Source organism: Agrilus planipennis, unplaced genomic scaffold (assembly GCF_000699045.2).
Source record: "Agrilus planipennis isolate EAB-ADULT unplaced genomic scaffold, Apla_2.0 scaffold16, whole genome shotgun sequence".
Classification (NCBI taxonomy): domain Eukaryota; kingdom Metazoa; phylum Arthropoda; class Insecta; order Coleoptera; family Buprestidae; genus Agrilus; species Agrilus planipennis.
The window spans coordinates 1,900,394-1,927,336 of NW_020438946.1; the positions used below are offsets into that span (position 1 = coordinate 1,900,394).

General features: G+C 36.0%; 1 protein-coding gene across 3 annotated transcripts in view; it reads left to right on the forward strand.

Moving 5' to 3' along the window:
* The window catches only part of LOC108744655 (serine/threonine-protein kinase N), a 73,509-nt gene that overhangs the window by 16,183 nt on the left and 30,383 nt on the right, over positions 1–26,943 (forward strand). For all 3 annotated transcript variants that reach the window (XM_018480521.2, XM_025974689.1, XM_025974688.1), the window contains exon 2: positions 18,148–18,478. In XM_018480521.2, coding sequence (XP_018336023.1) covers positions 18,148–18,478 — 331 coding nt within the window. The remainder of the gene's footprint in view (positions 1–18,147; positions 18,479–26,943) is intronic.

A 26,943-nucleotide genomic window follows, 5' to 3' on the forward strand; every position in this document is an offset into this window, starting at 1 on the left:
ACATTTAAATCTATTTACATGGTAAAAGTGATTTTCCATCAAAAAAATTTCTTTAATTGATTAAACCAGGATATAATTGAAGAAATAAGTAGACATTGCTTACGTACTTGACAGTAACGGTTTGGTTTTTGCTTTGAAAACTTCCTTGAGGATTTATAAAAATGAAATACATTCTAACCGTGTGTACTTATCGACAGTATTAAATTTCTAGCGTTTTTGTGAAGTGCTAATAGACTTTAGGTGAAAATATATTTGAATTCGTTAGTGGGTGTTGTGCTAATTTAACTCGAATACGGTAAGATGTTTTTTCAACGCTCATAACGGTGATAGGTTTGAACAAACAAAACATCCGGAATCACCTTCTAATTGTAAATAATAAAATACAACATGAACAAGGTTCAAGACAAAAACCTACAGCATACGAATTAAAAAAAACTGATAAATTTAAATAAAATAAATAATTGGCACTGCAAACCTTCGTTTACTTTTTGACAAAATTGATACACTGGTACGTGAACCGGTTCAATTCCCGGTGAGGGAGTAAGCAGCAACAATCTCTCCTCATTAATTTCAGGTTATTTGTAGTGGGTAAAGATAATTCAAAAAATTAATTCACTAATACATTGAATTTAACCCTGCAAAAAATTCAAAGTGTCTCATTGAAACATGTACCCCGCTATATGCAAAACCAGGGATGGGCTGTAGATAAACTGTAAACAGTGACGGTCAATATTTTGAAGAGCGGAAAAAATATTGGGATCCGTCAAATGGGAGGAGCCTAAAAAACATAGTTCCTATAGTGTACCGTGCAATTTCCAAGTTTTTACATTACGATAAAATGATAAGTATTGACACAATATGTAATTGGGCTGACACAAAGCCTCGGAAAGGAAATTTCGTTAAAGGTAAGCGTGTTTTTAATGCCAATCACATTATAAAATTCGGAAATAACAAATTCCGTCAAGTTTACTGCCTACTTTTTACAAACTTCGGATTTTAAAAGTGATTCACGTTATATAATTGATGAGGTGATTCTGGGTGATTATTATATCGTATCATTAGAATTGTGTTAAATCAATTACACAGGAATAAATAATTTCTCACTTTATAATTTTAGTATGATTCTAGTTTTAAATAGTAAGGTTATGGCTGATGGTAAATACTTGCTGAAATATAATCATGTGCATTAAAATGACGTGAACAAATTTTTATTCCGGAATTCACTTCTTTGATACCTACTGCTTTCATCCAAGCTTCTATTAGTTTACTTTTTTCTCTATGTAAAGTAGTTAATGTAGGTGAAGAGTGAAGATCTATGTCTGAAGTGCTATTGCAGCTTTTCACTGAAGATATTAATTTTAATTTGATTTAACTTTAGAAGAAAACTTCGTCGACTCCATCATCAAAAAAATTTCTACACTTTTAATGTGTTTTATTATTTTAATAAACAATTTTATAATTTGCGTGCACAGTTCCTATGTAAATTTTTCCCTCATTCGAGTTATAAATTTTGCCACCAGATGGTGTATGCCCATTTGACGGATCCCAATAGAAATCGTTCAACGGGCGAGGTTTTATTACTACGCAACCCACCGTTATGGCCCATGACATTCTGAATAAGCTATACCACTTGGTTGCTCGAAAAAATCAGTATGCAATTTATGTATATGCATTACGGGTGACAACTTCATGAAGGGTGTGCGTTATTGATTCATTCCTTGGCGACTAAACACTAAATATACTATGAATAGTAATTTATATAAGCATGTCAATATTACAGTGTGCATTTTATTGAAATTGACGTATGTAGCTCATAAAAAAATTCCGTTTCTCTTAGCTGTTTTATTACTCTCGTTTTAGTTTCAGTTATTGTGCTCCTTGAAGTGTGAATTAGGTTAAAATTTTTGTCGACCAAGGAACTTTTGGAACGTCACTCAGGTCTTCAAAAAGTCGTATTTAATCTGGGACTATGCTAAAAAGCATTTTTCGTAGGTATAATCTATAGTGTATAGCAGGTATCCATATTAAGTTCTTTCGTGTTGTACATTCTGCGGTTTTGGCATCAGTGAATAGAAACAATTGTCGTCTAAGCGTATCGACTTCATCGGATTAACATTTCTCAAAAACAAGCCCGACAGGTACTTTCGGATAAATAAAACTCGCTCTTCAACAAATAAATTCAAGTCCCTGTTTAAAGAAAGTATTGTAATGTTTGTGGGTTTAACAATATTAACTTCGAAGATTGATAACTACAAAAACTATTTATTTACACTAATTATTGAAGAACTTAAAAACACTATTAAATTATTTATTACTAAACTTCGGTTATGAATTATTCTATTTATTTACACTACTGTTGATATATCACTATTCACTGCGCTATTTATTTCACTGCTATCACTGTCAATTTATTTCTCGATTCACTTCTGCAACAGTCAATTTATTTCTTCTTCTCTCGGCGATCGTCTGTTCCTGTAAATACTCTTTTGTTTACATTCGGGAACCTTCTCGAAACGTCCGGAAAAGTTTCTTTTTCTTTGAACTGTTTAATTGCTTTCCCAGAACGCAGGTAGGACACGCACATTTACAAATACGGCGCACATGAAGAAAGGCGCCCGCGGCTAGTTGGCGAATTGATACACGTATGCCGGATCGCACACAAACACGCTCGTGCTCGCTACAGTATGGACTTGGCGCGGTGGAAAAGAAAAGGTTAGAAGCGTTCGAAATGTGGGGTTATAGGCGAATGATAAGGATACCGTGGATAGAGAAGGTTAGAACTGATGAGGTATTAAAAAGAATAGAAGAACAGAAGACTCTATAGAAGTCAATAAGAAATAGGCGAGATAGATTGATAGGAAATCTCAGGCATGAAGGTCTAGTCAGAGACATATTAGAGGTAGAAACAGGAGTTAAGAGAAGTAGAGGTAGACTTAGATTAGCTTACTGTTCACAAATAGTTAAAGATGTGGGATGTTCTAGTCTTAGGGAAATGCGAAGATTAGCTCTCAGGATAGGAACGAGTGGAGGTGCGTGTCCAACCAGTCTTAGGACTGACGACCTTATGATGATGATAATGATGTTAACTAATCGTTTAGAACAAGCCTGTTCAGTGTTCAACCTTTTTAACAGTTGGGCGAAATTGAACATTTAAAAATCATTAACGGGCTATTGATGTATTGACGCATTGACGGTTCCTATTTTTGTTGCTTAAGTCTTGTTTTGTGCAACAAAAAAATCAACATTTTAAAATTTACTTGTCGTTCAATAATATAATAAATAGCATTTGCTGCCAAATGGAGAAACAAAATTTTACGTAACAAATTTAAGTCTACGTAATTGGTGTAATCGGTGTGATTTCTAGAATTGTTTTTGTTTTAATAATTTTCCTATGCTAGGCGCCAGCTCAAATCTGGACAGTAATAACAAATCAAATATGTAACGTTATTAGAGGAAATTTCTTTTACGATTTAGATTTGAAAAACTTCACAAACACATGTTGATCCAAAACTACTTAAAATTGAAAGATCAGGTCAGATATTGCGATAAAATCTTCTGTTGATAACAATTTTCGGAAACTTCCAAATTCTTCTGAAGAAATTTGTGACTTTCAAGATATTTTTTCTGCAAAATCAATCATTAAATCACAAGCCACAATGAGATCCGCGGGCCTGGACTTGGACAGTCTTAGAAGGTTTGATGAAGTTAACTAATTATTTTAGTCTCTTTTGGCATATACATACATACGTGAACTACATTTAATCGTGTTGTGAAAATACATTGAACAGACAATGAGAGTATATTGTTGCATTGAAAATAAATTAAAATATTTACGGTTTAAAATGTTTTCGTAAAATTTTTAATTGAAGGTCCGCATACAAATTAGAATCCTTCACTTTCCGTTGAATAGCTAGTAGGTATTGATGTGGCTGCATCATGTATCGTATTATGTATTTAGTTAGGTACATGCCTGTAGTTGTTAGAGAACCTTATTGATTATGCACGGTGATAGTTTCTGTTTCCTGCACCCATACGCACACATCCTGTCTGTTTGAATAGAGAAAACATGGTAAAAAATGCCTTTTTTGCATTTCAATAATGTTAAAGGAAGTAGACTTTGTGCTAGCGTATATTTTTGGGTGAAAACGTAAAAGGTCAATACGTGGTGTGGTTCTAAAAGATTAGCGAATTGAACTTTGCAGTATTAGAAAAAAAAACATTTCTATTTAAAGGATGCTTGGAACTCTTTACGAATAAAATTCGGACCAGCAATAAGGTAATATTGGAGTATTATAGTGTCTTAATAAATTTACTAATTCTTATACCAAATGGCTTAGCTGAGAAGAGAAATAAATATAAAACAAAACGGAATGCTTAGAAAAAAAAAGACGAATATTTACTACGTAAAGTGTATGTTTAATCTAGAAAATTAGAAACTAGTTTTTTCCTACTGATCTTAGTCAGGACAAATTTATCAAGTTATTGTATTTTCGATGATCTTTGACACGTATTGAGGACATCAACGTTAGCGAATCCGCGGGTAAAAGCTTGTGATTTTATTTTAAACCGATTGCGACTGACCAATAGGAGATTTTGTATTTGTAGATTTTGTATTTGTAGATTTTAGTTTTGCGGTATCGATTGTTGCAACCGGCACACTATTAGTCACCTAAGACGGTAAAACTACTGTAAAATCATCGACAATGTCACTATGAGCCAATTCAAAAAATTTCCACTAGCTACTCTACTGTAAAGCCGGAGGGTAGAGCCAGCGCCGGCCTTATTAGCCTTCATGGGCACTTTTTTTATAGCGCCATTTGCAAATATATAGTTTTTCCAGGTTTGAGAAGAGAATCTCGTTTATTGCGTTACCGAAGTTTTCTAATATCAATAATATGATACTAGTAAGTCGAAAGTAATTAAATCCTTATTTGATTTTAAAGCATTTGATATGTGGTGTCAAAGCCGAATGTTGAGGGTACTGTGGATTGAGAAGGTTAGAAATGAAGAGATATTTGAAAGAATAAAAGAACAAACGACTCTATGGAAGTCAATAAGAAATAGGCGAGATAGGCTGGTAGGACACCTTCTTAGGCATGAAGGGCTAGTCAGGAAGAAGAAATAGGAGTTAACAGAAGTATAGGAAGGCTTAGATTAGATTACGGTTCGCAAATAGTTAAGGATGTAGGAGGTTCCAGTTTCAAGGAAATGTGAAGATTATTTCAGTATGGGAAAAAGTGTAGGTACGTGTCCAACCACTCACTCTTAGTACTAACGACTTTATGATGATGAATTCATTTAGATGTAAAATCAATTATGCAGTTTATGTTAACTTAAAAAAATTTGAAATCGTCTTAACACTCCCCAGTGATAATTATCACTAAAATTACATGTATTGTATATTCTTGTCGAAACCTCTGCGAATAGTATTCTCAACTTACATTTCAAAACAGATTCATGTGATTCTGTTTGCCGCGCTTCCGACAAATTAGCTCAACTCCATTAGAATCAATGAAATTTAATTTTTTCTTCGCTGTTATTTTTGGTTCCTCATAGTGCGTGTTGGCTTTTACTATCCGATCCGGATCGTTTAGCTTCAATCGTCGTTCCAACCATCCGACAACAGTTTTATCGGCTTCGTGGATAACCGGCTTTATTTAACTTTTCTGTACTTTCATGTTCTCGATTGGACTTTTAATAAATGAATGAATGGTTGAATTAAGGAGTGAATGGCCGAGCTGTGGGACTTTTAAGTACGTACATACGTGCCTATTGTACACATACTGTATCGTTTATGGTTCTTCCACCTGTTGTAACTCCCAAGGAACCGAGAAAGTATGTGCTGTGTACGATGTTGTTTTTTTTTTAAATTTTTTGTACCTTTTTTAATATGTTGCTGCTGTTTACCGTACATATTTAACGACAATATGCGTAACGGTTACTTTAATGGTTATCTAACGTTACTTAATACATGTTCGTGTAATTATTACGCTATTTGGGATATTATTGGACAGCTGCTTTGGTCAATTATCCTGTTTTTGCATTTTCTCGAAAGTCGCGTTTTGCTTCATTGGCTAATTAATTTCATTAGTAATAACGCATGGAGGAAAATTGAAACAACAACTGTTTAGCAACATTTTGTAGATGTGTAATTGATTTTTTCTAAATGATTACGGTTTTAGAAAAATAGCAAATTTGCGTATGTTTCTTAATATCCTTTTGTCGGTCAAATTAATTTATTTCGCTTATCATGTTTAAAATGATTGTATCGACTTTACTGATTGTATAAATTACCAGTCATAATTATTTTCCATTGTTACCGAACATAATGGTCACATTCATCTTCTATGTGGACATTTTAAATGAATAATTAATCATGAATAATTTCTTATACGGGGTTGGATTGTAGAAGTGTATGTTGCAATTTATTTTATTCTGTTTACGGTTTTTAATGTTTTAAATACTTTGAGCAACCTGTAATCTTGAAATTTGATTTTGAATTAGTTAAAACTCAATAGAGTTCTTGATTTGTCGAACTACCTGATGATTAAAACGTGCAATAAAAGAATGAAATCTAGAAAGGAGGAGTTAGAGATAGGTTTAAATAGATTGGAAGAAGTGTTGACAAAACAGTACTGTATGAAAATAAATAAAAAATGCTTGCAAACGGTTAATTTAGAAATTCAAAAAAGATTGGTGTATGTTTGAAGCACGACGCTGTACGGGTGCGAAACATGGACGGTGGGCGCGGCGGAAAACAAAAGGTTAGAAGCGTTCGAAATGTGGTGTTATAGGCGGATGATGAGGATATCGTGGGTAGAAAAGGTTAGAAATGAAGAGATATTGGAAAGAATAGGAGAACAGAGGACTCTGTGGAAGTCAACAAGAAATTGACGAGATGGGTTGGTAGGACACCTTCTCAGGCATGGAGGTCTAGTCAGAGACCTGTTAGAGGCAGAAACAGGAGGTAGGAGGAATAGAGGCAGACCTAGATTAGATTACTGTTCGCAAATAGTTCAGGATGTGGGATGTTCTAGTTTTGGGGAAATGCGAAGATTAGTTGAGGATAGGAAAGAGTGGAGGTGCGTGTCCAGTCTTAAGACTGACGACCTTATGATGATGAATCGGAATTTTTAATTAAAGTCACCAGTCTTTTGATGTATCGAGCATGATTAAATGTCAATATTTGGTTGTTGTAGGATCATATACAGCAGGGACGCCGGAGTGTTTTGAAAAAGTGTGTTTAAAGGTTGAATCTTAGGTTAGTCTGGAGGGAGGGTAGACTAATTAGGTGTGTTCATTTCAATTTTTTATCACGGTTTGCGCATGTGAATTTTTCAAAAACTACGTAAAAATTTCATGTGTTAAATTCCACAAATGAAATCTTTAGGTGTGTTGATCTGTAATATGACACCTTTGATATACAAGATGTGGTAGTCGCGGTGGCCATACGCCCTTTGACGAAATTATTAGTTTAAATTTGGTTACTGTGACAGAAAGAATCCTTCTATTGGCGTGTGTGAAGTGCTAATGTAGGTTAGGTTAAGAGAGTATTTCCTGATTGGACTCGGAATTGTTATGCATGAAGGAGTTAGGTTAGGTTGTGATGAACAAGATTCCTTTGATTGACATTTGTGAAACGCTATGGAGTATTATGGTCTTAAGTTAAGTTATGCTAAGAGAGTATTCCTTGATTGGCTATTTAAATATGTACTTACTTGTAAGTCTCGGTTGTTGACTCGGTTTTTTTTTTGGTGTAGGATTAGATTTAATTGCCGCTGTTTAAGTATAATTTTGTCGTTACTATATAAGTGTAATAAAAGAACACGACAACTTTCTTACCTCTTCTTTTACTATTATTATTTTCTGGTCATAGTTTTGTGTTCCATTCACGAGATCTAATGGTACTTTCGAAGATGAAATGCCGAGATGTTATGTTCTATTATGATTGTTTATTAGATCGAAACCGTCGTGAGGCAAAAATTATATACTTTCAAAGGTTAAAATATTTTATACCACAATTCTATATTAACGTTTCCGGTTGTATGCGCTACGGCCAAAACAGAATCTCAGTGGAATTATTATTATTTTACTTATAATAGAAAATTTTCATTAATCATATTTAGTATCTAGGTAACATTGCAACTTTTGTCAGTTTTAGCCAGATTTAATTAAATGGCTAGTTTGTAATTTAACGTTGCTGACAGGGGCGCAACAATGTTACAGTTTGACTGGGTGCTCCTATCATAATACTATAAATATTTGTATAAGCTTAAAAGATCGAATTCGGCTGTTCATTTACGAGCTTGGTCTATTTGAGCCGAACTTTCAAGTTGGGTTATTATCTGAATCGACTGGAATTGACTGGGTGCCCAACCCAATCGAGTGGGTGCTCAGATACCCGTGGACCCCCTCCCCTTTTTGCGCCCCTGGTTGCTGATATCGAACGCAATCGCTTCCGCCTTTAAGTAGGCCTTTTAGTATCATCCAACCAGGTTCTTAGCGTAATGAGAGCATTTACTGCAGAGCGGTCTTTTCTAAATCCAAACTGGAAAAATGTTCTTCCAGATATCCTACCAGCCTGTTGTTTACAGCGCTTTGGTATAACTTTTCGATCATATCTAACAAGCATATGGGTTAATACTTCCCCTTGTTTCCGTCTTCGCAGGCCAAGACCAGAATTGCCTTCTTACAATCAGGTGGCATCTCGCCTATCATGTAATAGTATCAAAATACCTACAGGAGTTGGGTTATTATCTGAATCGACTGGAATTGACTGGGTGCCCAACCCAATCGAGTGGGTGCTCAGACACCAGTGGACCCCTCCCCCCTTGTTGCGTCCCTGGTTGCTGATATCGAACGCAATCGCTTCCGCCTATAAGTAGGCCTTTTGGTATCATCCAACCAGGTTCTTAGCGTAATGAGAGCATTTACTGTAGAACAGTCTTTACTGAATCCAAACTGGAAATCGGGAAAAATGTTCTTCAAGATATCCCACCAGCCTAATCATATCTAACGAACATATGGGTTAATACTTCGTTTGGTTTCCGTCTTCGAAGGCCCAAGGCCAGAGTTGCCTTCTTACACTCAGGTGGCATCTCGCCTATGCTGTAGTAGTATCAAAATACCTACAGTATTAGCTGGGGGATTTCCTGTGCGACATCTTTATGAGCTCCATGGTGATACCACCTGGAACAGGAGCCTTACTTGTCTTCATCTCTCTCGCTGCTTTTTGTATGTCGTTAAAACTTATCAAAGTATCGGTTGCGTGCTATTCAGGTTTATCCCATTTTTCCGCCTCGCACTCTAGGAATAACAATGGCTGAGAGCTTGCTCTGGGGACGGCTCGATTTTCTTTTTGGTCCTTAGCCTCCTTTTTACGATTTTGAAGGCGTCACCCCAAGGACTTACTTTCAGTTGTTCCAGGATGGTTTTTCATTTCTGCCTCATGGCCTCTTTCAGATGAAACCCCTGAGAGATTCCGCATGTGACATAGATGGCGTCGCAAGCTGAATATTTCTTGGGCACCATTGGAAGCTTCGGTAATTCGGAGGGTCTTTCTATGGAGTATTTTATCCCTCTGCAAGGCGATGTTTTGATTCCAACAATACTTACGCTTATGATATCATATTCTTACTCTCTCTTCTGTCGGAAAGCCTGATTACTCCCTTTTTATGTAAGGTCCAAAGTCCTTCCTTTTGTATTCCAAACGTATTATTGGAAGGTCAGCTTAAAAATGCATATTCCTTTCAGTAAAATATTATAGCTGGGACCCTCCTGCTACATCACCTTACGTATAGTTGTATCTCCTTCCTCCATAATATTACTAACGATCAAAGAGAATCAAAGGTAAACCTACATAAGATTACTGTTCACAAACAGTTAGGGATGTTCTAGTTCTATTTTGGTTCAGGATAGATAAGAGTGGAAATGCGTTCAACCCAGTCTTCGGGCTGGCGTCCCTATGACGATGAATAAAAACGCCCAGAAAACCGAGGTCGGGTCGATCAGAGCCGGTGATGTTGAAATTTTATTTTGCTCCGAGCAACGTTGATAATTCATAATAGTTTCCAGAGAGCAGAGAATAATTCTCCTTAGAAATGCATGTCAACCTAAAGGGGAAAACAATGCCTTTATGGTAATGAATACGTTTTGCATTGTATTTGCAAGTAATGTGTGTGATATCACAATTAAAAATTACGTCCTCGATGAATTGCATAATGTAATCGGAAATTAATTGGTTGGTACGACGACTGCGTGTGTATTTGCATTTAGGCACATGGAAGCATGCGTGCATGTACGGTAATTATTATTGGCAAGAGTAATTCTTTTAAGGCCGTGCCACATTAAACGATCACAATGAACTTTAGAAATGATATTATGCGAGAATAATGATAGACATTCTCGCTCGAATCAAGGTTACGAAAGATGGTGGTGTGCAGGACAATTATGAGACTTATGATTATCTCGATTGCGATGATGATGATAATGACGATGACAAATGTCGGGCGAAATAAGTCTCGCTCTATAAGACGAAGGAAGATCGTACCCATGTATGTACCCAGGAGCGCAACCAGTCAATCATCCATCTTGACCGTGACGTCATTTGATTGCTCGCTTCCTGAAATTATTATCGAATTAGTTGCGGTACACTTCCACTTTAATTTCGTAACTTTTTCTACCTGTCGTGTCGCCTAGAATATTTATTTTGCACGTACCTACAATATTTGATAGTGATAAGTAGAAAAGGTCTCGGTCTTGACCTACAACTTGCATTTTTGGTAGCAAAAATGGGACTACAAATGTAGAAAGTATAAGTACCTTGATAAGGGGGTTGAACACCACTAAAAAATAACAGAAGTTTTCGATAAAGCATTGAAAATACATCGTTGATAATTTCAAGGTCATTAGGAGAATTGTTTTAAGAGATTATAAATGGATAAATTAACAAAGCATCCAGCATTCGGGCGCCATTTCCGGTATCCGTATTCGACATCCGGATATATTTTACCTGTATCCAAGCCTACCTTTTTTTTATGTTTTCCGTGGAAGAGGGGAAATCTTCCAAAGATACCTAGCCATCCATACGACTGGGTAGTGTCGGATTCCCGAGGAAGAAATCCTCGGACCTACCGACTAAAACCCCTCTACCTCAGGCCGTTCTAGGACCAGCCAGGGTCCTCTTCAGCCGATCCTAGCTTTGGCACCTGTATATATACCTATTATTTATAATATTTTAGACGACTTGTTATTGATTAGTGACATACTCATTTCTAAGAACTCGGTTTCACGAAAATATATTTAGTATTCATATGGTGTGCATTTTAGTCACATATTCGTGAGCTGTTTGACTAGTCGTTTTGCACTCTTTTTTAATTAATGAAGAATGCCGAGACCTTTAATTTGTTGTATGACATATGAAGAAGGTAAGCCACTGATTTTGAGTCATCATCATAAGGTCGTCCGTCCTAAGACTCTCCTATCCTGAGCTAATCTTTTTTTTCCTAAAACTAGAACATTCCTTATCTTGAACTATTAGGTATTTACGAATCGTAATCTACTCTAGGTCTACCTCTACTTCAATTAACTCTTGAGGAGGTATCCTGCCAACCTATCTCTCCTATTTTTTATTGACTTCCGTAGAGTTTCGAAGGCTTCTAATGTGTTCTTTTCCGCCGCTCCCATCGTCTATGTTTCGCACCCGTACAGCGCCACGCTCTATGCGTACACTTTTTTATTGGGTTTCTAAATTAACCGTTCGCGAGCACAGAAGTGACTTCTTTTTACTGAAGGCGATTCGACCCTGCGTTATCCTCTACTTTATATGCCTACTACTCCTTCCGCCCTGGCTTATCTGACTTCCTAGATACTGAAAATCAGCCACTTTTTTACATTTTTAAGCATATTTAATTTCTTGTCCCATTTAACATTGTCAAAAGCGTTTTCTAAATCTACAAATCCTATATACGCATTCTTTCCTTTTTCTATCGTTTTCTCTATTCTTATCCGTAAAGCTAGAATGGCCTCCCGCGTTCATCTATTTCTTCTAAACCCAAATTGATCTTCCCCTAATAATTCTTCCGCCATTTATTTCATCCTTTTCTGTACAATTCTGGTTAAGGTTTTTAACGCATCGGAAGTTAAGATTATTGTTCCTGTCTCGTAAATGTGGATTAAAGATACGATCTCTAACCTCTTATCCTGCATGTTTTAGAATTTCCGCCTGTATTACATCTATACCTGGCTCATTATTATTCTTCTTCTAAGTTTTTTACAAAAAAATTAACTCACCGTTTGATTCTATTTGAGTAACAAAATAATTATTGTGGTTCAGTAAAACTTTTGTAATTTAAACGTGTTTTTCTATGTTAATACGTAGAAGCAATACCTAGAAGATCCATCAGCTCAATTAAAATTGACACCCATATACTCGGGTTTCATTGTTTATGAGAATCATACCATCTAAACAAACATTTCGTTCTATTCGTCCACGCAGTAGATAGTTGTAATAATGTGTTTTTTCCGGCATTTGATTGATTGTGCATGTGGTTGTTCGTTCTACCAAAAGAACATTTATAGTAACGTATGTTTCAATAATGTACAATAATAATAATAATAATAAATAATAATAAAAAAGCTTTTACGTATGCTAAAGTTATGGCAAGGCGGCATGCGCCACTACACGTCTATTATCATATGCCGTATTATTATCCTTATTGTACTCTACATTGTATTCGGTTATTATAATAAATCGCTGTTAGCATTTATTACCCTTTTAATATTAACGTACTAATTCATAAATAATGCACAGTTGACGTAACCGTCTATAATAGGCAAATTTAAACTGTTTCAACTGTAATATACTAAGTCAATCTTTTAAAACTGCTTTATTGTATTATTAGTGGCAACGTTTTTAACCGTTATTTTAAGAACCAACTGCTGGAAAATTTATTCATAACAATGAAATTGTTCGTATAATCGTAAGCAACTCTTTGATTACTTGGGGGGTTGTTCGTAAATAAACGTAAGATTAACAGAAGGGGGTCATTCAATCTGAGGGTAAGTTAAAATTTCATTATTAGGTAAATCAGTTTTATGGTAGGAGCTTCAACTACTTCAATCTAAAGTATTCTAAATCGCCCCTTCTCTTTTCTCTGCATACCGGTAGGGCAAAACGTTCAGTGAACATAGAAAAAACATTTTTGAAGTGAAACTTCCATATAGGCGACGGGGTATTACGATTTTTTCTGTCACGAAAAAGCGTTAGGGCCGCGTGGTTGTGGTAGTCGGTATATCGCGGGGTGAGAGGCGGCAGCGGCGGTGGGAGAAAAAGGCTGGCGGCGGCGAAGAGAGGGTAACAGCTGTATTAGATGAATATAATGCGCAATCGCGCAGAGAGCGGGGGTCCGCTAGAGTCCCGGCGGCGTGTGCTGTGCTAAGCTGTTGTTTTCTTACCTCTTATCTTCACGAGGCTGGGCATCATTGCTTCTATTTGCGGTCTGTGTAAAAACCAAATCATAATTTGCAGTAAACCTGTGAAAACGAAATGTGTTTTGGGACACATAGTAGGAGTGAAACTTCAATACAGACAAGTGGAAAAACGAATCGCAACAAAATTTTTACTTCAAGTTTTACGGTCAGATTGTTAATGTACTTCTTGTCCAATTTGAAAACCTATCCGTAAAAATTCAAGTAAAAATTTTGTCCGATTTTCAAATTGGACAAGTACATTAACAATATGCCATCCTCGGCATATAAGCACCCCCTCTCCTAGTTTTTGGGTAAAAATTGGGTATTCAAGAATATCCGCTGTATAAAAACACCTTCTTAATTTCCGGCGTGGTTCAGAGGAGTTACCCGCCCATCAGCATTAGTAGCCGGTGGGAACGAAACACTTAAAACTTTTTTAGTTTTTTGTCCATATTCCAGATGACGTATTAGATATCTCGCGCCCAGCTGTTAGAAGTTAGACTATTGTTGTTTAATAATGGAAATTCTAACAAGTCACTGATTTTTATGTATACCTAATTTTAATTTCTCGTGATTTTGCGTATTTTAATACGACCGTTAATCATAACGTTTCGTCTTTACAGAACTGGAATTAGTTTTTTGTTAATGAGACTAACATGTATACGAAAATGTTGCATGTGTTATTAAATAGCGACCATGTAAGTTAGTGTCTCGAGGTTGCAAAATAACCGTTTACCGTTTTAAGCATGTAGATGAAGAGGGAATTAATTGTAACGGTGTAAACTGGACTATATAATAAATACTTATACAAATAAGTATAAAGTTTAATTTGTGTCCTACTGTTTCCTAAAAAAGTCTGACATTCAATTCAGTTTATGGTTTAAACTATTAATTGATATAAGTATGTAATATGTACATATCTCAATAAAAATTTCATCGTTCGTCAGTATGAATTTTCAGATTTCTGAAGCCGTAGGTTGTAGTAGCCGAAATAATTTTTTATTTTCTTGGGTTGGGTCACATATCATTAGAATGAGTTGTCGGACTTGGCAACCAAATTACACAAATAAATAAAATATTTTAAGTATTCAGTTCGAAGGTTTTTGACTGTAGTTTACTGCATTGTAGTATTATTGATATGGATTCTACCCGTCTTATCATCTCCTGAAGGTTAGGTATCGGGTTGGTGCTTAAATTATGAAATTTAATCAGAGCAATGGCTCAAGTTACTATTGGTATCTTGAACTTAAATCAAATGAATAATTGATAGAACAACATACGCTGCATGCTAGGAGCTCTATGGGGCAAGGTTTTTATTTTCAACCATATTACGTTATGATTTTGGCAACCCCTGAAAGTGCCTACCGGAGCGGGTGTCCCGGTTTGCCCTTGTTAGATCCGGGGCTAAGGAAAACAGAAAAACGAAGCGGTTAGGTTAGGTACAAGAGGTTATTGTAGGAAGAGATAACACGAACGAAGTGCTTATACTTCCTGATCTGAGATTGTAAGTGTTAATGCCGATTGGCTTAAAAATAGCATATTCAAGGGGCCGTCCTTAAAATACGTTTGCAAATAATTAGGAGGTAGGGGTATTGCGTAGGCTGCTGGGACATGACAATGGCGGTGGGGGATATAAGGAAATGTGGCGTTTGCAGTTCATTAATTTTTTTCTTAACTTGGCAGTTCGTAAAATTTTTTATTTTGGTAGAAAGTCATCCCAGAGTCTGTAAATAAACATATGGATAGTAGAATTAATGTTGTAGATTTATATTTTTAATCACATCAAGAAATTGTTTATAGCGCTCTTTTTAGTTTTATCTTTGTAATTAAAGATTTTGCGACATCATATTTTTTGACTAATGTCAGTATACATGGCTTTTAGCCCGGGGATTTACATCAATGGCTTAATGGAAGCAATCTTCTTTCCTTTTTTTTTTTGGTGTTTTATTTATTTAACAGCTACCAATGCTAGTGTGCGGACAGTTCCCTCGGATAACTCCAGAATGTATGGCGGAAGGCCCTCTTCAGCATTCCTTAATGAATCGTAGGAATGGGTGGATGGTGGTTAGCGTGAGAAAAAAGAAACGTAAGAAAATTTTGAGCAGGGGTAGACAAACCTGCTACAATGGTTTCTAGGGCGTCTCAATAGTCGGCCAGAACGAAATTTTGATTTTTAAGGCCAATGAATATTCGTTTAATATCCAAGTACATTCAGGCAGCGTATTAAATATCCGGTTTTTCTTTATGTACCAGGGCGGTTTTATGTCAGTGACTTTTTGAATAAGAGGATTTTTTTAGCAGCGTTTTTCCAATTTTTTTTATCCCTTCCGAATAATAGGTTTCCTCAAGGTCTTCAAAATAGACATAAGATTCAGTGATGACCTCTTCATTTGACCGAAATCTCTTACCGTAGGGGGCTAAATCGCGAGAACATGCTGGATAGGACACCAGTTCGTAGCCCAAATGACGAATTTTTGCTACGGCGACTACCCGCGCATTGTCCTAGTGAAAAAACATTATTTTCTTTGTCAAATGCAGTCGTTTTCGCTTCAAATCAATCTCGAACATATCCAATAGCTCTGAATGGTAATCAATGTGAATGACACCGCGTACATCCCATGATCTTGTTGGTCGATAGACCAACTTGGGCTTTTTTAGTGCACGTTACCTTGGACAAGTCTACTCCTTTGGCTGTTATTTGGTTGGTGGATCCGTGTTTCGTCTACGATTGTAAAACCACGCAAAAATTCCTTCAGATTACGGTTGAACATCGCCAAATACACAGGTGGTACTTGACAGGAGCTAAGTTGAATTTAATGTTAGTCCTATTTTATCACTGTCGTACTTCAAATAAATTATATCTTTGGTTTATCCACAGAATTATTTGAGATAATAAAAGAAATGGAAGTTTTAGAACCTCTGGCATATGAGCCGATTCGTTACGATAAGATAAATGTATATGTGCACACATACGATAATAACCAAAGCGACTTTAGGCTATAAACAAGCACTTTATGTAACAGCACGAGTCGACCATTTAGATATTATCGTTTAAAATTCAAATTGCTAAAGTCTGCAAAAATGGCATCAAGGTTTTTGTTGAGCCAGACGGTCGGTTAGTTTGTGCTTATATTAAATTGCAATTATTATCGATTCGAATGCAGAAATCGAACGAGTTCATAAACGTCGAGCTTGGACCATTTCGTACGCGTTACGAGCAACAAAACAGACGCGAAATGAAAGAGAAATGAAGGCGAAATTGTTTTTTAATTTCTTGCGCTGATAAACTGTTGATAGGATACGATTTGTAGTAGCGAATAATGGGGAATTAATTCAAAAAGGAGGTCCCGTGGCCTAATAAAGGTAGTAGAAGTACATAGATTAAAAGTAAAATTGTTTTTAAACCGTTCATATCCAATTTATTGCCTGACCATGATAAAGCCAGACAGGGAGGAGTGTACTTACTGTTTTTCACACGTGTCTGCATTTATAAATGTTTCTAATACATACACGGAGAAAATGAGAAAAGAATATTTATCTAAATATTAAAGCGATATTTACAATTTATCCCACTAGTTCGTTTCTTCGTAAGCGAGAATAATAAAAATTACAATTTGGACCCGGATTTGTAAAAATAAAATCCCAGCAGAAATAAATTTACTTAGGTAGTTTAATTAATATTACAAATTTAATTGTAGTAATTATGAAACTTGAAATAATTTTTAAACAAACTAAAGAAAAATTGAGATTATTACAAGTTACCTAATAAATTCTACTATTTCTACGGCAAATTCAATTGTAATTTTTGCGTTGTCATAAAAATTTAGTTTTCTCCGTGTAGTTTAAAAACTTTTGTCACAGTTCTGTTTTTTATTTGCAGACTTATCGAGATTAAAATAAGTTATTTATAAATAAATATCTCACTTTAAAATCAAATTTAAATTAATATCAAATATTGAGGTCTGCAATCCCTTGGAACTATGAATAAATCAAACTCGTAAGGGGATCTAAACCTACAGGGTACTTGCCGTTGATCTAGAATCATAAAATTTGGCAGGAAGCAGGTAGCACAAGTAAAGGGGAAAATTCGAAAACCGTGTAGCTACAAAAAAATTTTTTTTTTTAATTGTAATATTGTAATTATACGTTTTGGAGACTGATTTTGGGGGAAACTTAAAACATACTCGAAAAAAGTCTTAAAACACGCTAAAAAAGTCTTAAAAGGTACTCGGAAAAAGTCTTAAAACATACTCGGAAAAAGTCTTAAAACATACTCGAAAAAAGTCTTAAAACACGCTAAAAAAGTCTTAAAAGATACTCGGAAAAAGTCTTAAAAGGTACTCGGAAAAAGTCTTAAAAGGTACTCGGAAAAAGTCTTAAAACATACTCGAAAAAAGTCTTAAAACACGCTAAAAAAGTCTTAAAAGATACTCGGAAAAAGTCTTAAAACATACTCGGAAAAATTCTTAAAACATACTCTAAAAAAGTCTTAAAGGGTACTCGGAAAAAGTCTTAAAACATACTCGGAAAAAGTCTTAAAACATACTAGAAAAAAATCTTATACGAACTATTTAAAATCATAATTTTAGTCAACTGATTTAAGTCATCTTAACCCTGGTAATTGAATATGTTGTGCATCTTCATTGTGTGTAATTTTTCTTTTCTCTTTTGTTTCAGGGTGATTACATCCGACATCCGGTTTTGTACGAGTTGTCGCACAAGTACGGTTTGCAGACGGAAAACCTTCCGGACTCCTTACTTCCTTGCAAGCTCGAAGAATTAAAGGAGGTGATTAGACGTGAAATCCGGAAGGAATTGAAAATAAAAGAGGGAGCAGAAAAATTGCGCGAAGTGGCTACGGACCGGAAGTCCTTAAGCCACGTAGCCACGATAGTCAAAAATGCAAACTCGAAACTCGCGGAACTCAAAAATGAACTCAGCGAACTCGAGTCGCAGATCATTTTGTCGCAGGGACAGAGCACACCCTCTACACCCCCTACCAATGGTGGTAAGTTGATGTTTTTTTTTTTATTTTAATTTCTCGTTGTCACATTGTTCAAAATTTTTATCGTTTTTATCGTTAGTAGAAATTAATTTAATTTAAATAATCAGTTAACGAATTGTTATATATACTTATTTAAATTTTATTTACTGAAATGTAATATGGCAGTTTGAGTGTTACATCATTAGAATCCATTTGTTGTGCGTACTTTTGAATTCGACTCAAACAAAAAATACTTTTTTAATGGTAAAAAGGTGGATGATTTTCGATATTTAGGCGTCAGGTAACTCAGGATGGAAAGGCGCCAGATATATAAAACAGAGTAGCGCAAGGTGGTTGGGTCACTTTTAACAAAAAGAAATCACTTTCGTACCCCGAGTTCGGCTCATTATGGGTACGACTCTGTATGGGTATGAAACGTACATGGTGGGTGCTGTGGAGAAAAAAATGTTTGAGATATGGCGTTATAGATGGATGTTAAAAAAACCGTGAGCAAAAAAGGTAGGAGTAGGAGAACAGATTAGATTACTCTTGAAATAGTTAAGGATGTGGGTTGTTCTAGTTTTAGGGAAATGCGAAGTTTAGCTCAGTCTTAGGACTGATGACCTTATGATGATGAGGAGAACAGACAGTGTTATTGTTGTTAAGGAATAGGCGAGACAGTTGGTAGGACATCTTGTCAGACATGATGGGCTAAATAAACAGGAGTATAGATACCAGGAGCATAGGTAGACCCAGATTAGGCTGCTAATCGTAAATAGTTAGAGATGCAGATTGATCTCGTCTTTGAGAAATGCGAAGATGTGCTTAATATAGAAGGAAGTGGAGGTTTCTGATGATGAATTGTAAATGTTAAAACAACGTCAAGGTAGCTGGTAGGACACCTTCTCAGGCGAAAAAAGAAGTCACTTCTATGTTCCCGAACGGCAGATTTAGAAATTCCAAAAAGATTGTTAAAGATGTATGTTTGGAGCGCGGCGCTATACGGGTGCGAAACACGGACGGCGGCTGCGGCGGAAAAGGATAAGGTTAGAAGCGTTCGAAATGTGGTGTTACAGGCGAATGATGAGGATATCGTGGATAGAGAAGGTTAGAAATGAAGACGTATTAGAAAGAATAGGAGAGCAGAGGAGTCTAGGGAAATCAATAAAAAAATAGACGGGATAGGTTGGTAGAACACCTTCTCAGGCATGAAGGTCTAGTCCGAGACATATTAGAGGAAGAAACAGGAGGAGGTATCAGTAGTAGACGTAGACCTTCATTATATTACTGTTCGCAACAAGTTAAGGATGTGTGATGTTCTAGTTTTAGGGAAATGCGAAGATTAGCTGAGGATCTGAAAGAGTGGAGGTGCGTATCCAACCAATCTTAGGACTGACAACCTTATGATGATGATGGTAGGTTTAAAGTAACTACTGTAGAGCCGTAAGGAGGGATCCGAGTCGAGTCTTCTAAATACGTAATTCGTTTTCAAAATCAGGATCGATCTTGCTTTCGAATATTTCAGTATTCCTGATGCGACGCTGATATTATAGTACAGAACTAATTGATATTCTTATGCGTTTATTGTTGTCTTAATAGAGGCGTTTGAAGGTCAGTTCCGTTTAGCGTTGCGTTTGCTTTCTTAGCGCAGATGCAAAAATATTAGTGCGAATTCGACTAATCCTATGTATTATCTCGCTTCATCTTCGGGTATCCCGTTGCAGGAATGTGGTAGAATGGCAACGGGAAGGCCAAGGTACGGCCGATCCGTTATTATTGACCTGGTGACAAGTGCGCAGATCGTCAGGTATTTGTGATACAGTCGCTCTCTGATGGAATTTCTTCTTATAAATAATTTATGAACGCGTGAGTGTACCATTACCATAACTACAGGGTGATACCGACCGCGACTTCCTTTTACTTACTTATTTACGTATTAACCAACGGGCTCGTTTGCGGTGATGTTAATTGCTCGAACATCGTCACGTTTTGAATTGAACTGGAGTTTCCTAACCCAGAAAGGAAACATTGCGCTCAAAATAGTTAAATTAATTTGAGTTCACCTTTAACATAATGAATAATGTGTGCATTGAATGAACGCATTCGTAAAACATGCAGTTTCTGTAAACAGTCAGAATGAATGGATTACGTATTACCTATATTGCTATTGTTGCTTTTGTATATTCGGTATTTCAGTCTAATGCAATTCCGATTATTTTCTCAACTTACGGATTTTCCAGCAGGTGTTGCCACCTGCAGACCTCATAGAATAAATGAACCAGCTGAAAGGACAAATTTATATTTGAGTAAGTTTCAGGTAAAACCAGAAGTGTACAGTACTCCTCGTGTTCTTTTAACACTTATCGAGCATAGAAAATTGTTCATATTTGACGATTCATCGTGAAAATCGGTACGGTTCTGTTCTAATCACGAAAATATGTCAAGAATTGTGACATCTGTAGCGTGTTTTGCAATATTGGACCAAGCATGGCAAAAGTTCGGTAAGCGAGCTTGCTCCACGAGAGGAAGCCAATGTCAATACCATGAACAACATTTATTGCCCTTGTTTTTAGTGTTTGAAACGTTCTACGATGTTAATTTTCTGCAAAATTATTGATTTTTATGACCAATACCAATTGATGAATCTGGATATTGAAGCATTTCCACACAGCTTGGTAAAACGTTAATGTACCGAACCTTGGCAGTAGAGGATTGGCTGAATATTGGTTCAATATCGACTAGAAATGCTGGATGTGGGCTGAAGAGAGATCGAAGATGGAAGGAGTCCTGAAGAAACTCGCCTCTCGTGCTAGCGAAATATCCAACTTTCTCAATAGATGTTGGTGTCATAAAAAATCAATAATTTAGCAGAAGATTAACATCGTAGAATGTTTCAAACACTAAAAACAAGTGTAACAAATGTTGTTCATGGTATTAGTATTAGCTTCTTCTCGTGGAGCAAGCTTGCCAACCAAACTTTTGCCATGATCGGTCCAATATTGGAAAATCTTAGATCAAGCTTAATCTTGTCGTTACTTCCTGTATGCACAGGTGATCTGATCGCACTAAAACACGCTACAGATATCACTATTTTTAACATATTTTGGTGATTCCCTTTATTAGAACCTAACCCTACTGATTTTCATGATGATTCGTGAAACGAACAATTTTCTACTATATCAACTCGTTTCTTCATGCTTGATAAGTGTTACAAGAAACCGAGGAATACTGTTCACTTCTGGTTTTATTAAGAGTTACTCAAATCCAAATTTAAGGATTCCCTAAAATCTGAATTTTTGTGAAATTGGACATTTGTTGAATAGTTTTCCGTAAATTTGTATCATCCGGTATATACACTACATATACACATAGTTGTATGGCAACATATGTCCAGTTGTGATTTGCATTATTAAATCGATAAGGTGGACAACACCATCCGGCATGCCATGATTAATTAATAGCCTACCTCTTCATTTGACACTCGAGTGCAAGTGGCACTTTGATCTTATTTATATGCATGTCCGAATGGTTGTATGATGTATGACTGTGTACGTGTTTGCTACGGTTTCACATCGGAATGACTTACGGCATACACAATGCGAAGATAAACAAAGTGTACGAACTTCTGATTGCACTTATGCAAATGGCGTGTTTGCTTCCTGTTCAAATATCTTGCAAAAGAGAAAGACGAAAAAAGACACGGTACCATTTACCATTGTCCGAAGTGGGAACGTCAGGTGGGTTTATGCTGAATAAATGTCAAGTTATCCGTTATCTCACCAATTAAATAAAATGATGGTTTGTGGTAGTAACTGCAAGGTCTATGTTGAGAGTAAAGAAGCGGGCCAATTTTTTTTATCGAAATTTCTGATTTTATATAATAATTATATTTGTAGGATTTGAGTTATTATAATATATACAGTTGCTTGCCCAGGTGCAAGAGCGATACCAGTTAGGTGGTGGTAGATTGATGATTTAGACGTATTTTTGGCTATGAATTAAGACATGTACATTTGAAGACGCGATACATTGTAAATAAGTTGTTCCTGATATTTAGTTCTCTTATTCGTTTTGATGTTTGATGTTCGTTGTTGTTTTTCTTCATTATTAATATTATTACATATTTATCAAATCACCCGGAGCCTTATTAAACAACCCCTAGACACGAGAAAAAGCCTACATATTTTAAACAGGGTGACTACTAAACAGTAATAGCTTGTGATGAATTGAACTGGTTGTTCTATGGAGTTTACTAACCTACTTTTTGGAAGTTAATTCTATTCTACAATCCTTCATAAAAGCGAAAAACCCCGCAAGATCCTTAGGGGAAATGACTCTCTGTAGACGTGTAGATCAAAAGTCTGAATTGACGCTAAATCGTAAAAACTCAACGTTTTGAGACATGAACCCTTAAAGTTGCATTCTTCCTTAAGGACTCGCAAGGTACAATTATAGGTAACTATTTTACGTATTGAATATATTCCAGTATGCATATATCCATATGTTGATGCATACTAGGGATGTGTCATGGTTTTGGACCTGGGATAGTAATGCCCTCTGGCATAGTCTACTTATAGGGAAAACTGTAATCAAAGACCAACATAGAATATCAGGGCCGTCTTTAACCTATTGGAGACCCTGGGCACATAAGCCTACCGGGGCCCCTACAGCTTTGTCAGAATTATTTTGGTTTGTTATTTGTTTCTTTACATTCACATAAATGAATAGATAATTGTAATATGACTCGAAAAAGTAACTCTAATATCATTCTCAGGTTGGTACTTAAAATTGTGCTTTTTGAAAAGACACCCTTCTAGTTTTCAGATATGCAAAATCGTCAATCACTTGTTCAAACTCATTTTCTCTGAGCAAATCCCATTCTATGGACTGATCACTCTTTGTTGAAGTATTGTTCGTCTTAACTTAATATTTATACTTTTCCGTTTAAAGAAGGAGCGTTCGCCACTACAGTTAGTTACCATCATGTTTAAAAAGATTCTCAATGCAATTTCTACATTTAGAAATGTGTCTCCAACTCGGTTTTTTATCAAAACTTCTAGAATACTATTAGTTTGCCAAATACAGACATTCTATTTCTAACTCTTTCTCGTTAACATCTTCATTAGCAGCAAATTCTTTGCAACTTTGTCTCGGGATTTGGAGTTTTCAAGCGAAAAACAATGTCAACAATAACCAATGTCCTTGTAGAAACTCAAACGCTGTTTTAGATGCACGCTTGGGATATCACGTATAGGAAGTAAGGTATTTCTACTTTAATATCTCTTCCCAACTCAGTTGGACTATAGGTGCAGAGTCATAAAAAAATGTCTGGCGCGAACTTCTAAGTCTTATTCTTTGAGGCAAGTCCTTGTAGTCAGATTCTGTATTTTTCTCTTTGGAGAGCGATTCGAAGTAAAAAAAATAAAATCACCTACATTTAGGTATGCTCGCGTTTATAGCATGCAAAATCGATTATGCCAAGTAAATAATCTAACAGCAATTATTGATTAATTTTCTTAAAATAATTATCGGCTTTTGGTTGGCGGATGGATCTGGCAGGAACTATATAGGGGGCCCTCGTTGATCGTGGGGCCCCGGGCACTTGCCCAGAGTGCCCAAAGGAAAATAGGGGCCTGCAGAATATACAATTTGTATATTAATCTACCAACGTTTCGTTACAAGACTTTGACAGAAGGCCATTTTCCCTAAGGAGCCCTTTGTCTATAACTTTCCTTGTTGAAACTATTAATCTTTAATATAAATAATTTTTAAATAAAATTTGTTGTTCGGGAAGTAAAAGCAAAAGAAGTGGTTATTTTTTGGGAGTTCTGCAACACTACACGAGGTGCCCCCGTCAAAATTCGCAAAAACATCGTTAGCAAATTTATTTCAAAGGGAAATTTTCTGCATTGTAAGAACTTAGTCGTTTCCTTTTTTATTATTTTTACAGTATATCTCATCGTAATATAAATATGAGTTAATGTTGTCCCCTGTAAGCATTAATACATCTGTTGTGGTACTTGAGGATTTATAAGCCGTAGTAAATTGTAGGTTCGTTTTTAGAACGGTCACCGCTGACGTTTTTATTTATTTGATTCGCGTGAAAAATTACAGAATTTGTGTATTACGAATGTGTGACGCCGATTATTAGACTGTGAATAGTTTAAATATAAACTCCGTTGGACGAAGTATATCCTTTCGTACGTACATATAAAGTAAATCCTTTACAACGTATTGCCGTGAATTATTATTCCCAAATTATTGGTTTGTCAGGCAAAAATACAAGAAGTCTTTCAACTTATAAAGTGTCGAATTTTCAGGGGATTTACTAATCCTGGGAACATCAGAATAAATTTCTATTTGTCGTGGAAGAAATTGTGAATATAACAATGTATTATCATCGGGATTTGTTAAAATATAGGAAAAATATGGAAAAGTATTAGCATTGTCTAATATATCTAAACAGTACTGTATGAAAAAAAATAAAAGTAAAACAAAAGTACTGGTATGCAAGGAAAGAAAACGTAAGGAAAGAGCAAATATAAAGATATGAGATGAAAAATTAAAAGAAGTGGCTGATTTTAGGTATCTAGAAAGTCAAATAAGTGAGGACCAGGGGCGCAACACGTTAAAATTTGACTGGGTGCTCAATAAATGACAAAAAAAAACAAAAGGTCATCAATGCATTGCATTCGAAAAGTCAAGTTCAGCTGTTCTCATCATCATAATACTATAAATGGACTAAACAAAAAGGTCATTTCGACGAGATTGAACTGTTTGAACGGAACTTTCAAGTTGGGTTATTATCTGTATCGACTGGTATTGACTGGGTGCCCGGGCACCCGTGGGCCCCCCTTGTTGCATCCCTGGTCAGGAGTGAAGGAGTAGTAGGGATATAATAAACTAGAAGATAGCGCAGGGTCGTATCGCCTTCAATAAAAAGAAGTCACTTCTATGCCCGCGAACGGTTAATTAAGAAATTCGAAAAAGGTGTATGTTTAGAGCGCGGCGCTGTACGGGTGCGAAACATAGACGTTGGGTGCGGCGGAAAAGAGAAAGTTGGAAGCATTCGAAATGTGGTGTTATAGACGAATGATGAGAAGGATACCGTGGATAGAGAAGGTTAGAAATGAAGAAGTATTAGAAAGAATAGGAAAACAGAGGACTCAATGGAAATTAATAAGAAATAGGCGAGATAGATTAATTGGACATCTTCTCAGGCTTGAAGATCTAGTCAGAAACATATTAGAGGTAGAGACGGGAGTTAGGAGGAGTAGAGGTAGATCTAGATTAGATTACTGTTCTCAAATAATTAAGGATGTGGGTTGTTCTACTTTTACGGAAATGCGAAGATTAGCTCAGGATAGGAAAGAGTGGAGGTGCGTGTCCGGCCAGTCTCAGAACTGACGACCTTTTGATGATGAATATATCTACCTTTTTCCTCTTAAAAATGCAATTTAATTTTGATAACAGGAAGGTTACAGATAGTTTTGAAATAAAATGGAAGCGGTATTGAGAAAAACAGTAACATGAAAATAAATATGAGAAAAATCATTTAGATCTACGATAAAGAAATTGGGGGACACAATGTATGTTGCAGGTTACTTGCAGCCTTGTACTCAAACTCTAGAGCTTAAAAGCTTTTATTTGCATTTTGCATTAATTTTTATTAAAAAATGTTTCCTAAAATTACCGAAGATTTCATCTCCATTCATCCAGTTAGAGTTTCATGTAACTTTCTTCATTTATAATTATATATTATGCATAGAAAATGTACGCCCATTATGAATGAGATTAACTGGTGTGTGAAATCGTGCTATTTTTAACTAAAGTTTCCTATTTTTGAGAAGATTCCGTTGTATCCATGATCTTTATAGGTATCGTGCGAAGTTGCTTTGTTCCATTCAAACATTTGTTTAACGATATAGTAAAAGTTTGCTTACATATTAAAAGAATTTTTTAACGGAAAGAAGAGGACGACCATGTAGCTTTTATATGCACTGAGAATTTTTAATTTGAATACATGAGAAAATAATTCTGTACGCTGTAATGGTGTTAGCTAAGTAAGTACACGTGTTTTACAGTCGGTGTGAATTTTCGATAGAATCTTTTCTACGCGCTCCAATTCTCTTGTAACTCTTGTAATTGAATTGTTGGTAAAGTCAATAAACAGATCTCACTTTTGTACAATCTTTTTATAGAACGATGAGAAAATAATCTCGGAAATCCTTAGCCAGTCAGAAAACGAAAGTATTAATAAGGTTTTCTAAGCGGTGGTAGTTTTAAATTACCGGATTTATAAAATAATTCGAAGTGGTCTGTATTCTGTCGAAACTGCCAGACGTGGATCGCGATTTCGTTCTTTTTGGATCTCATCAGCGCGTCGCAGACAGCTCCGACAGAACACAGACCAACTTTTACCTGCTGTCTTAACAGCGCGTTTTAGAAAATACCACAAATGGCGCGGTAAACGCCATCTGTAGTACGAT